Genomic DNA, 14,782 nt, shown 5'->3' on the forward strand with positions numbered 1-14,782 from the left:
TTCTAATGCTAATTAATTATTTTAGTTTTTATAGAAGATACACTATTTAGTAAGTCATTGCCAGCGCTCCTAATTTTCCCAATAAAAAATAAGGAAGAAAAAAATATAGTGCTCCTAATAAAAAATTATAATTTTTATCCACCACACTACTGTCTAACCTTACTACCCTTAAAAGATGTCTGTTGTTTTAAATATGATTTTTTTTCGTCTTGCAACGCTTAAATCCATGAGGAGTCATGAAACAGTTTCGGAAATTGGGTGGTGAGGAATATTTTAGCATTGAATTTCTATGAAAACTTGCGTTCACCACTTAAAAAATTTAATGAATTCCTGAGTTACTTCCTCAAATTAAAAAGTAAAATTTGCATAGTTAAGTCTACTCTTGATATTGTTTAATGGTTTGGTTGGACGAAAAACTATAAGCTTATCGTACATATCAAGTATAATACCCTTAGTGTTGTACACGAAAATATTTTTTATGCAAGATTTTTATCTCGGATACATAAAAATCCTCATCAACGAGCAATCTAAATAACTGAGAACTTGATATCGCTACATATTTTTCCAGTGTCAACTGAAAATGGCAAACGTACGGTATTGCTTTGTCCCATCACATATAACCTCACGCTTGGGCCTGTTTGAAGATAAAACGGCCATTATTCTAGTAAACAATTTTTTTTCTATTCCCCACTTTTAAAACGCGAGTGAATCATTTTAAGTATTTCCACTGACATTATAACTGCACACGTTTTAATTATATTTAAATTAGTGTTGCTTTCCGGATATTGTATATTTATGAGGATATCTGTTACGTGCTTGTTGCATTAATATGGTGTTAATTGGTATGCACTACTTACGTTCAATGCTATTTCATTTAATAATGAAACGAGAACCTTCAATTTAAAAAATGGAATACCACTGTGCATTTTATGAAAGACCACGTTCCTTATGCGAGAGAACATAAATGGAATTCTGTTTCAGGGATTCTGGTGACATTTCACGGTTGCTTTTGTTTGACATAATAAAAGCTACCTCCTACCTTCACATATTTTTTCGATTGCCACTGCAGTACGGAAAGTTAAGATCCCTGAATGATAATTGAAGCAATCTCGAGTCCTTGATACGTAAAGAGTTTGAGGATAGCGTACAAGCATAGCCAGTTGAGAATGATTCAGTTCTTGTATCAATGTCATTGCATTTATACAAAATAGGAACTTTTTTAATCTCAATTAAAAATTAATTTTAAAATTTGGGAGATATTCAATTTGTGAATCACTTTCTAAAATGGGTAAAACAATAGCAAGTGAAAAAATCATATGGTAATTTTAAATCCGAGGACATGGAACCTTTGGAAATTTGGATTTTTTCTGTCATTCAAAGATTTTTGATTTTAATTTAAAATTTAAAGATGCGTGAGGCGATATGGAAATGGAACCTAGATATTTGGCAAATAATTTGAAAACAAGAATACTGTAATTTTATGGAGAGGGATTTTCAGAATTATTGTATGCCAAGCAAGCCAAGGAATTGAGTATTTTTACTATTTATATGTTCCCTGGATGGATATGTTGAAGATAATTTCCGAAATATTTAGCACTTTGTAATCTCCTTCTCCTAAAAGGATGAAATCCTAAAACTTACATATAAAATGAATAATGAAACAAATACTTTACTAATTTTGCACAGATGTACACGAAAGTCATCCCCACGTAAATAATTGAAATTTATCCATAAATTATAGCACTTAAGGTTTTTTAAATATCGGAGGTCTAATGGTATTGATTTACTTTAGTTTAAAATAATAAAAAAACTGAATCTTATGCCTAAAACCTCTTGTGCTCAATAAAGGCAATGTATTTGTGGCTCCGTGGGTAAAGAAATCGGCTAGGTATTATTTGCGTTTACAATGAACAAACGTCTCATAAAAGGTGAAAAAATTGAATGAGTCTGAGCCGCGTAAATAACAATTGATGCTTCATTGAATGGTTCACCATTGCGAGACCATTTAATATTTTTGTGATTTGCCCTTTTCAAATTTTTAAACAATCATTCCAGGCATGCTCTCCAAACAAATGAGACCACATATTTATAGATGAAGGTGGCAGAACGAATATTTACGTCGATTTTCGGCTAGATTCTCCACCTGCAGGCCGTGAGTGTGACACATTAGAGCTGTCCATCAATTCATTTGTTGCGTACGGTCTCATCATCACGCACGAGGTGATTGCGGCCGACGCCATGTCATTTGCCGTGAGCATATAATTAATTCAAAAGGCTCAATGTTTTCATTTCACGGTGACTGTACCGTTGCAACTGACTGATATGGATATGCGTCATTCCCCCACGCCCTAATATTGTGGTTGTTTTGCTTCGCAGCGATAGCCCTCCACGCATGTCAGACGCGGAATTGCGTTCACTAAGCGTAGGATGCTGGGAAGCTCATTATTATTGTGACAGGAATTCGGTCAAATTTTAGCGAATACTGCGGATTTTCACAGTTGAATAAGTAAATAATTTTAAAATTAAATTGTAAAAGTTTAATTAATACGGAGAGAAAAATGTATTCAGAGTTTTTTTCTCGTTTTATGAAAGATTATTCGGCTTTCTTCGTATTACACCTGCAACATGCTCATGGTATCTCGCCGGCATATGATTTCACCTACGATCTTGCTAGTGGCGTTAGATACAATTACGGAACATATGCTTTCTTCCATGAATACTTGTAAGTATCATGCCTACATGAATGCCCATGCCTCTTCAATATTAATTTCAATTCTAAATGAGCTATTTTTGTCCTTAATTATTAACTTATTAGCTAACTGATTCGATAGAAAACCGTGGTGATAAATAATTATGGACCCGGTATGGCTCTTGTAATGGTTTTATGGTTCTTTCTGGTAATGGTCTTGTGTCGTTCTGGATTCAGATTTAGCGTCAACAAAATACGTTTCAATTTTTCAGTAAGTATAAATTTTACAAAAACAACATATTTCGCTGTGTTTACTGTGTCAGTTACATTCCAATCAATTTTTTGAGTGAAATAAGTTAATCTAGTGACACAAACGACGCCAATATTTGCTACAGATGACGAAAAGAGTTGTGCACATATGTAAATTAACGAAACCTTATGACTTAGGGTACACATAGACATTCTTAGATTAATTCCATAATACTTCCATCATATATTTCACTTTTTGAAAGCTGCTGTTGAGTAAAGTTTGCTTCCTTCCGAGAGAAGTGCGAAATTGGTAAAATTATATCCTCTTCAGTGCAGAGGTGGCCCGGAGTTAAAACCTCAACCGTTGCCGTACGGTGAAAAAGATATTGTTTTATTTCTGAAACTTTTCTTAGCTTCCATCGGAAGAAACAATGGACCATGTTGGAAGGAAGCAATCCGCTTACTTCCCTCCAAGCAATTCTCTCTGAACAGCGAAGAAAACTTTCAGAAAAGTTGAGTCCAAATAATGCGGGGTTTTAACTGGTTTTTATTTTTTTAGGCATTGTCCGCTCTTATTTTGCATTCATTGTCCAACCCTTTCACTGGTTCTCATAATAGACGTGGCAGACGCCGATTTTTTCATCCCCTATCAGTTGACGCAGTCAACGCTCGAGCGGTTTTTGACTCCTAAATTTAAAGGTAGGATAAAATATCTAACACTTATATCGGTATCATTCAAGAGCGCAGAAGTCATCTTATGTGGAACAGAGAATACAATAATCGGTTCTCTCTTGAAAAAATTGAGCTATCGCGGATGCAGTTGTTGTAGCAATGGAAAGGTCATTGTTACAAGCATGATGAATGATGCATGATGAATTATATAAATATAGATATTATTGAAATAGGTAGAATATATGAAAAGTTTAATCCCAATTTGCAAAAGTCAGCCATTCAAGTGTCCGTAAAGAAAAATAAAATGCGAGAATATTCTATTCCATCGCACAAAAAATTAAATTAAATATTTGGGGTTCTTTTTTTAGACTGATACATTAACATCATTCAGTATCATATAAGTCTCTCAAAGGACATATACGGAAACTTTAGCCCAGATTTCGGATTATGCCGAAGTAATTATGAGCAGTCACCTAAGTAATAATGTAATTTTTGTGGTTGCAAGCAATGTAAGGTAGATCTCGTGGCCTTAGGCTTAGGGCTTATTTTCCTGATCTATTGTGTACCACATTCCCTTGAAGAAAATGGGTTTCAATATGAATTGGTATGAAGCCGTGGTATAAAGCATAGCCCAAATATTTTTAGCTATCAATCTTTGAAAATGTATAGTGTTCGATCGTTTCAATGCCTCATAACCTGTGAAATGTTTTAAATGCGTGTATTCCCACCGTAGCATAAATGCATACATGTGTAAAACGAAGTTACCAAAAGCCAACACGAAAAAAAGTAGGTAAAGAATAATAATAAAATGTAAAGGAAAAATTTATCAATTTAAAGGCTAACAACAGGTCTTATTAATAGCCTGGAACCTCATTATCTTTTTTGATCATTCAATTGATACTCTAAAATACTAAATTAACCGAAGGTTAAACAATAATATTGCTAAAATCAACCACTCAGCAAGAGATCCTGTTGACGTTTGCTGACCCTACCCGAAATCTTTCTCTTACTGAACGTTATTTACGGAGTTTTTTCATTTCACGAAGGCCAGAACAGATGTTTCACGGGCCCCCCGGCTGGTAGTCATGTTGGCTGTGCATCATATGTGCTCTCACACTCAGCCAATGACCCCTGAAGGGTGACGCCTGTGACCATACTACCTTTTCATGTTCCTTTTTATCTTTTTTTAGCGTATATCGTTCTTTATATCATGCCATCACTTTTTCTTTGAAAAGTAAAATAGTAAAGTTGAAATCCCAGCGCTACGGGGAAGGTTTACCTTGACAAAGAACTCGGAAAAAGGCAAGAGAGAGCAAATACATTTTTCATCGGATTTTAGCGCTAGCTGTCGAAAATGCTTTTCTTTGCCAGAAGGGAGATTCATTGGATAACTCTTTGAATGTGCTGTTTTGTGAGAGAGTTTTCACGCTATTATTAGACCATTTCATTTTTGATTTGTTGGAGCAGGTTCAAATCAATACTATGAAACATCTGTTCGTTCAAAAATTTGAATTCTTCAAACTATCGAAAATGACATATACGCTGATTGAAAGGCCTATTTTGTGCTTATACGATTGTAAAAATATGTGGCAACCATTTTTTTCAAAATTTTCATCGAAGGCTAAGAAAATAATACGGCTGTTTTCCAAAGAAAGTTACTCTCCAAAATTAAGTTCTCGTGTTCGCGACTCAATTGATGTCAGTTCCTTTGGATTTCCTTTTGACAATAATTAACTGTGAGTGAAAATATAATTCTCTTTATGAATTTACCATTTTATATTCCTTTTCCATCGTTCTTAACCTATTTCACGATGCGACTACCTTAGAATTTGACAGTGCGTAGCTAAAAATGCAAAATAGAGAGTTTTTAAAATCTCAAATGGATTTGAAACGACATATACAACGCTCACACCATAATTCTCCCGCATTTTTCTTCTCATTCCTTTTTTTCTTCACATCGAGCAACTGTTACACTACAGCAAGGTCCAACGATTCGCTCGTGAGTCCAAAACTTCTTTCACGTTATTCCGTTTTTAGAGAAGGCAGAGATGGTAAAATTCCCCAGGAATCTTAAGGATGCAACCGTAACTTTCCCCTCCATCAAGCAGAGGATATTTTGTTGCCAACTTGAACGGTGAGAAACGGAAGACGATTCAACCAATTTACAGTGAGACCAATTGGAATTGGTCTCACTGTAAATTTAGCAGAAGAATAACATACCAAAGTTAAGAAGAATAATAATAACCCGACCATTTCGTAGCTCTTATGTGCTGCAGCGGCGTTTTAATTTTCACTGACGGAATAATTTTCTTCACTTTTCTACGCTTACAATTAGTAGATTTTTGATGCTTAACTATTCTCTATTCTCCCCAATTTTACTCTTTCCAATGTATGAATACAAACTGTTTAATTATTATTTCCTAACGGCACAAAATATCATATCGTGCCATTCGCTATTGCTTCCTTAATTACGCGGTCCCAGTTACATTTTTTTTCAATAGAGATCCGCCTCAATCCCAAAAATTTTAATCGGGACACCGGCTTTCATCTTAGCAATACATGGAGACCTGTAATCAGCTGTATGAAGAACATAAGGGTTAAACGTGAAGAATTTCAAAAGATCTACAGCCAATCGGACGACACCTGAGCCGTATTGTTGCCCTCGGTAAACGGTCGATCCAGTTCAGTGTGAAATTGGACTTCCATAAAGTAACACAGCCTTGAGGATGGGAGACAAGTCGTCTTCCGAAACGTTTGCTTGTATAAAAGCTTTAACCTGGATGCAAACCCGAGAAATATTCGTCAGAAGTATTCACCAGGAAAAATTAAAATCGTTTAAATTCTTTATAGATTAAGTAGCGGGCAAGGGAGTATAATAAGTCTGGGCGCCACATGACTCTGAGTAGCACAGATTACGGCTCCACAATTAGAGATAATTAGTCAGGGTGGAAGGGTTAGCAAGGGATCTTATGAGCCGGGTGGCAAACGTCGAGATCCCTTGTGCGTCGGCATAATTAATCGACTCCTTCTCTCGCACTGAAGTCGCAATCACGCAAGCTCAAGCATTGTCTTGCAGCCTATCGTTGAACGAGATAAACCCAAGGAATCTGCATTTTTATCTGCTGAGGACCAAAATTATAAAGCAGGCGGTAAACGGGAATTTTACCCTCCAGAAAATCTAATAAAATTGTAGTGCCAAGCGTAAGAAAAAATGCACACGAACGCTTGGTATGGTTAGCGCAAAATTTTGCCATGAAACATGAAACAGCTGTAATGTCATTTAATGACCGTGGACCTGCTTGCCTGTTGACTGAAGGTTCTCGGGTTCCCCCTAAAAAATACTCGCTATAAAAACAAACCACCCCTTTCCTATATGGACGTGCAACGACTTTGGGTAGTATTTTTCCGTTCAAATTCAAGATTTTCGTTAGTTAAATATGGTAAAAGGGATACCGGAGTGTTGTTTCATATCTTTGCAATATACCACGGTTCATTTTTCCATTTCTTCCGTTGAAACTACTTTTTTTACGCTACATGAGTGATTTTTGAAGAAATCTTTTCAAGTCATATTACTATTTTTACTTCCACACGTTTTTTTCTTCGCATATAAGCAGCCCTTTATTTGAGCATATCCTAGGCAGTGGAAAGAGCAGAATGAATGATGGTTATCGTGTGTTGCGGTATTTAAGGATAACTATCACGGAGTTTAAATGTAGGATTTGTATTATAATTTAAAGTACTCAGTAATTAGCAACACAGAGTTAGCTCCTATCGAAATATTTGATTTATATTTCCATTATTTAAGGGATCTTGAGGTATTTTTATATTTTCTTTCCGATATATACTAGGCAATTCAAATGACGATCTCACAGTCTTCGTAAACAGGTTTTCTTCATACCTTTTTCACGGCTTTGAGACTCACTTGGGAGACCTTTGAATTTCAGCCTCTGAAATGACTGGAATTTTGATGAATTTTTCTGCAAATATGTATGTATCTGAATCCGATTTATCTACTAAAAAAAATGGTAAAAAAATGCTAAGCGCTCAAAGTTGGGCACCTTGATTTTACGCGCAAAAAACGGGTACTTTTTCGAGAATAAATTAAGTACAGGAAATACTATTGAGCCAAAGAATTTTTAAAGTACATGATATAACGTAGAACTAAATTCTCTTTCGTATGCTTTTTATTGCATTGAAATCGATTGCTTCGTTTAGACGCTAGAGCTCCTCAAACTCGAGTATCTTGCTTTTTTTTACAGACAGTAAAGCCATTCATCAACTTCAATTTTGAAAATAGGTATTTTTTGAATCACTCGGATACTACAATGCACTAAAGCTTTCTGTGAAGATTGTGAGATCATTATCTGAATTGCCTAATATTAAACGCGAAAAATATAAAATACTTCAAGACGTTTACATTCAATACTGAAAATATAAAATTGAATTTATTGGTAGGAGCTAACTCTGTGTTACTTAGAATATCGACATGTGTCCAGTAACTGCAGTTTTTAGAATTGATCAGAACTCTATACCGTCATTGTTACAGTGAGAGGAAAGATGCTATCATAATGAAAACATACCAAACGTTGTTAAATTTGATCTCTACTTTGCTTTTTTAATTAGAAAATTAAAGGCAGCCTACGTTTCTCGTTACCAATTCTTAAGGATTCCTGGAACGTTGGCTGCCTTAAATTTTCTTACCCGCGCTAAAACCCGAGAAAAAATTATTCACGAATATAATTTCCGACCTTTCAGAGATATAAGAAACGCTATGGATGTAGCGGACTGACCTGCAGATCCTTCCAGCCCCTCTTTCCCCACGCTGACCTCAGATCCGCCCAACCCCTCTTGCCCCAACCGTGCTGCATGTCCGCCCAGCCGCGCTTCTCGGCCGAGATGGCGTTGTGCTGCTCGGCGGCCGAGTCGCCGCCCGGCGACCCGGCACCCTCAGCCGGCGGCATCATGGCCGCGGAGGGCGGCATCTGCTCCCCGGGAGACGAAGGCCCTCCCGCCGAGGACTGCGACTCGGGTGATGCGAGTGTCCCGACCGTCAGGAGGATCAGGAGGAGGATCGCGGGGAGAAGCAGGGGGAACGCCCAAGGCGTTGAGGTGGGCCGCAGGAGCATGGCGAAAGGTGGGCCGCCCGGCGGATGCTGGAGGAAGCGGGTGTGCTTTAGATACTCCTGAAAAGGATGGAATAGAAAAAAATCAGTGCTAAGATTCTTCTCCTCATTATAATAATAACTCACTTAGTGATTCAACGCAATGGATGGTTGGGATAGGCGAAGATAGAGCTTAGACCTTAGAGCTTAGAACTTAGAAGGATCCTAGACTAAAGCATAGAATAGAATAAAATCAGTGTTATTATTTTTTGACCTCATGAATAATAGCTCACTTAGTTATTCAACCCGAATAATTGCTTGAGTATAAGTGAAGGTATAGTACACCTTAGACTTTACGCACCTTAGAATAAAGGACAAAATGGAAAAATTAAATCAGTATTAATATTCTACAACTCTAATTCTAAAGGCCGCCTTACATGGATCACGTCATTGCACAATCTGACATGTGTGCGAAGGTGCAGTTTAAATTGCTTCGTGCACAGCGGAAGATTGCTAGAAAACATGCGAGAAATCATTATGCGACCTAGAAAAATAGCCCCTGCTCTTATTCCGGGCTTGCATTTTCGAAATTTTAACAAATATTTTCAGTACCAACCTGCGTGATGACGGAACCCGTATAAAAAGGCCTAAATAATAAATCACTCTCTCAGTGATTTAACCTGAAGCATTGTTTGGATAGGTGAAGGTCGATTACACCTCAGATTTAGCCACAGGCAGGCGTGTGAATATCACACATTCAAGGTGAGGGAGCCAGTTCCCTTCCCTGGGTCACCTCGAACTTCGAGGATTTTATCAAGGGGTGTCATAATGGCTTGACCCGCGTTGTTAACCCAGGAACTTTCAGTCAGCACTCCACCCTCTACCCTGACACGCTCTACAAATAAATGGTAAATTTAATTCATTCGGTGGTTATATTCGCTACACTGCTAATGCATTCACGACCGACGTGAAAATAATGGTTTATTTTTATTTAAAATGTGTAAATATATTTCATCTGAATAATTATAATTTATGATGTAATGCCTTTTATCTGCATATGTATATATGTGATGTAATAATAATATCTTAAAAAAATTTCAAATTTTGATGATTGAACTAAAAAATTACATATTTCACTGTTTAGAAAATGAATAGGGAGTAGAGTAAGGTGATAGGAGGTGTGGAAAGAATGTAGTACTTTTACAGTAGAATTACCGGTTGCCATGTACGACTTATTTTGAGGACGGTGTCATCATAACAGTAATTATTTATATATTGTTTCTATAATGTTGCAAATATTGATCACACTGAAAATTGGCTTTATATCTAAACATATGCATCAAATAAATTGCACCACTGCAAAATAATCAATCTTTAGGAAGTAGCGACGCGTAATTTGTAGAATTAATTCTAAATGCGGGGAAACTAATCAAAATCTAGGTGAGAGGACCGCTCTTAAAGATATGAGTCCTCCATAATCCACTCCCTGGCCTCAAAAACCCATCATCTTTGCTTTCTGCTTTGGATACTGAGGCATATAAGGCGTCCGGTAAGGGTCGCGGTGGTGCCATAAGTGAAATTAGAGCCGCCCCTTGAGGGTGGCTTCGAGGAGGAGGAGGAGAAATAGTCTGATAATCCAATCACGTGACGCCAGCGAAGAAGCCTCGCCCACTACCCCACCACCCCCATCCGCAAGGACGCCAACAATTTGTGATTTTGCACCCTCCATCCACTTGCCATCTAAACTCGTCCGAACTATCAATCTCACGCTGTGGAGCAATATCCACACATGCCCTGTCCTTACAATAACGTAGCATCGTTTGCCTTTGAAAATGAATCGGATCGGAATTCGTGAGCGATTAGATTTAACGAATAAAATTAATTTCAGGCCAAAATTTTTTTTACTATCGTTTAGACGTCTACAAACAAATATGTGTAAACTGAATTTGATCAGTATGATGTCTTGCCAGAAACGGTTTATCCCAGGGAAACGAATTGTTTAGGAAATATTCAGCGTTAGCATATAACGGTTTAATTGCGGAAAAACAGGTGATTCGGAAAATTCTCTGGAATATCTACAAAAAGTAGTTCTCATGATATTCTGTCTATAGAATTATTTGATTAGTAAAGCTTCACTTTGCAATTTGTGGTGGAAAAATGGTAGAAGGTAACATAATGATAGCTATACTTATATGCATAAAGGTTTTCCGGTGCTTTTTCCCATCGTAGAGCAATGGATTTCACGAAAATATTTAAATCTTAGGATATATCGAGAGGTCATTGAGTAATGCGATGGCAGATAAAATTACTTGCAATGTTACAGGAAAATAACAACAGGAGGTTGTTTTATCCGAAGGCAAAAATCTGGCAATGAAAGTTACGTGGGCAAATGGATTTAAAATTTTAATCTGATACTGCCCTTTGCTCCCCCAAGGGCATCCACCGAATCGTTGAAGGGTAGCACGGGGTGCGAAGATAAGAGGGGTGGGGCTACTCAAGCAGTCAGTTGAGTGGGTTCTTAAGGTAAGGGAGGAAATGAGGTTGTGCCGACGAGAACGTTTACAAGGGCTTCACGGAAATCTCATCGCCTCTTGCGAACATTAAGTGGTTTAGGGGATGGGACTTAAATTGGCCATGATACGCAGTTCCTCCATAATTTCATGGACGTATATTTCCGTCTCTTTTTTGCATTTCGTCGTAGGTATGATAACTTCTAGGGCAGGAAGGACGTCTTAAAATTATAAGAGTAAACTCAGATTATCATTTATCAGCGACCCATCTATCCCCCCTCGTTCTCCAAAAATTGTTTACGGAGTGTTATTGGGAGCTAATTGTGAAGGGCGGAAATGAACAAAACGTTGGAATTTCAAGGAGTAACTTTGGATTAGAAACTCTAGCGTGATATTCCTTGGTTTTAGCCCCTTCAACTCCAATTTACTTTCTGAATATCGTGCTTATATCCTCTCTTTATTTTTCCTGCGGTTCTTTTTAAATGGTATGGAAGGTAATGAAATGATATTTTGTAGTTTTTAATCAACGTAGAAGAGTAAAATAAATAGTGATAATTATTTCATATTGCAAAGTATCTACCTGAATAAATAGAGAACCCAGCAATTGCTACTTGAATAAATACTCATTTTATTTTTTCTAATGAATCTTATTTCATGAAATATGAGTTTTTTATGTACATTATGTACATTTTTTTTTTTTAACTTTCAAAAGATCTATATTGTTCCCCTAAATAGCGCTACAACTCATCTCGCCTTTCCGTTGTGGATGGTTTCCATCTTTGATGACGAGCTACACTCGTCCTTTCAGCCCAAGGTGTTAAGGGGCACATTTGAAGCAATTTTTGTTCATCATCCAAGCTTTTCGCATAATAATCCACCATTAATGAACATTTATGAAATTATCACTACTTTGTACAATGTATAAACTGTTTCATTTCCTTCACTGTAATTATTAACTGTGGAATGGACCATTAACCGTTTATTTTACATTCATCGTGGTTCTTATTCTTTCAAATAGTCATTCGTAATCCGTCCAATGAAATGACTTATGGAATAAAAAACAGTTCCAAAATCCCATTTTAACTACTTTTATGCCGTGATCCATTCATATCGTTAAAAAAATTTCACATCAGTACGTATTAATTTACGACTTACTCATCGAGCATCACTGCCTCAAAAAATGGAGAATAAGTGAAAATAACCGCTTTGCTATTTATTAGGATTGTTTATATTGCTGTTTTATATTAAAAACTCTCACTTAGATTTTTAAAACCTATTTATTTTTATGCACTATTGACCCTGATAATTGAAGTAAGGCTTTGTTTTTAAATCAAATTGTACCTGTCCTTGTGTTACTACCTAAGTTTCTTCAAATAAATGTTTGCACAGTTCCAACATTATATATTATTTTAAATGTAAGTTTTTAAAAACCAATGTTTATTTTAAAAAGTAATTAGAGAACGATTGCGTTTCATTTCAAGCGAAATAGGCCAAATATGATTTTTAGACAGTTTTTTCTTCTCCCTACCCTAATAGCAACATAAATTACACACTCAAGTCAAGTTCATGCACTTATAACAGTTGAAGATGTGAATTTGATTGGATCCAATGAAATCCCTGGCTTGGAGTTTTCAATAAAGTTCTTAGAAAGTGTTTGCACTGAAAGGTAAACATTTTTGAAGCCTACAAACATTATATACCGAATAAAGAGAGTTTTTATCATCATTTTAAGGGCAATCAGTACAGTTTTTGTATGTTTAGGAAGGTTTAATTTATAATTTTGGTAAGCTAAACGTAAAGATAAAATTTGTTGATTATAGATTTACATTTTGTAATTGATTTTGATTTTGGTTGCGAATTTGATACACGTGATTGAGTATCAATGATAAAAAAAGTTGTTGCTTTGAAGATTACACCATTAATGATGTTCGCAAATAATTATGGTTGCCTTAGAAGTAATTACGACGCTCACCTGATATTGCCGGAATTGGCCATTGCCTAGACAATATAAGTGGAGCCTCAGCATGCAATCGGTTATTTTACCCCTAAGTCCTCATATAACTATATTCCAGGGATGTTTTCTGTATTTACTGTAATATTTATTAAATATTATATAATTTAATACAATTTAATTATATAATTATATATAATTTAATATTCTTTTTCTTATAAATATTTAAACGGTATACGGATGTTGCCACATAGGTTTCGATCTTAGGGGTAACCTAGAGCTTCCCTATTCCTGTGCTGTTCGAATAATTGTACATTTTTTGAACCATTAAATTTTTATCCTCACTATTGAACGTAGAAAGTAACTCGCTGAGAATGAAACGTGTCGTTAACCTTTGAATTTGAAGTTCCATAAGTGTTCTTGCTATGAAGTATATTTTATTCCCAACTAAAAGAAAATATTATTAACCCTTAACTGCATGAATTTTTAAATACGTGCCAAAAGTAAAGTTTCTTTATAAAACATATTCAAAAACGCTTCAATTACTACATTTTCATTACCTTTTTTTCTATTTTTTGAAATTTTAAGATTTTCTTATACGCTACATGTGATTCATTATGGTTATAGACAACTTTTACATTAAATGGATGTGTGTCATAGATTTGTAAATTTTCCACAAAAGGTTTTCATTTCATATACTAATTGAATTACATATACAGATATCACTCGGGTAAATCTTCTTACTCGTTTCCCATGCGGGGAGCTAACATCCTTCAAGATAATTAGAAGATTATCACCTTTGGCACCTACTGACTGCTTCAAAACCACATGGTACAGCGACGTGGTGTATCTTATCTGATACACCAAGCGATAGAGAGGAAGGGTTATGCCCTTCAGAAATAACTGGCAGTGAGTTAAGTGTATTATATATGATGCAAAATGCATTTAAGGTTTAAAGAGCATTGGAATGGGACATGATGAGTTCGTTGTCCGAAAAGGAAAAACGGATACTTAGCACCTCTGGTATTCAACTCTGAAGCTTCAGTCCCCTCGCCTTGCCCTCCTTACTCCGACTCCGACATGTCCGTCCACAGCTTCATCCTTTCCCTGCAATCTCTTCCAGCGCGTGCACTTCAAACGGTAGCCTTGAACGTGAGCATTTGCAACCAAGCAGGAACCTCGAGCCCCATATTCATCGCTGTTCCCAATCCAAGTGTGCCTCTGTCGAACAATGCACGGCTCCTATGTCAACGTATGCACGGTTCACAGTATCTAACGGTCTTAAATAGGGCTCTAGCGAGCTTAACAATGGTAATGGCGAGGCATCATGCCGAAACGGAAAACATGGCATGTTTTCTTCGAGTAAAGAATTTCATATCAAATGCTTGCATCCATACATAAATAACACGAGCTCAGATCAAACTTAAATGAAAAGTTTCCGTGCAATAATAGCAATAGCTAGCCTTAAATGACATACACAAAAATACTTAATTTAGTGATAAATATGATTTATTAGTTTTTAATGGTAAATGAAAGATTATTTAAAGGAAGATGAAAGAAAATTTAAGCTGTTTGCTATCCTGTTCCTTGAAATTTTTAAATGCCAAAT

General features: G+C 36.3%; 1 protein-coding gene across 1 annotated transcript in view; it reads right to left on the reverse strand.

Moving 5' to 3' along the window:
• LOC124162299 (prothoracicostatic peptides) overlaps window positions 1-14,782 on the reverse strand; it is a 167,130-nt gene that overhangs the window by 48,074 nt on the left and 104,274 nt on the right. Inside the window, exon 2 of the mRNA XM_046538785.1 lies at window positions 8,401-8,793. Within this exon, the coding sequence (XP_046394741.1) occupies window positions 8,401-8,736 (336 nt within the window). The 5' untranslated portion in view covers window positions 8,737-8,793. The remainder of the gene's footprint in view (window positions 1-8,400; window positions 8,794-14,782) is intronic.

The sequence above is a fragment of the Ischnura elegans genome, chromosome 7 (assembly GCF_921293095.1).
Source record: "Ischnura elegans chromosome 7, ioIscEleg1.1, whole genome shotgun sequence".
Taxonomy (NCBI): Eukaryota; Metazoa; Arthropoda; class Insecta; order Odonata; family Coenagrionidae; genus Ischnura; species Ischnura elegans.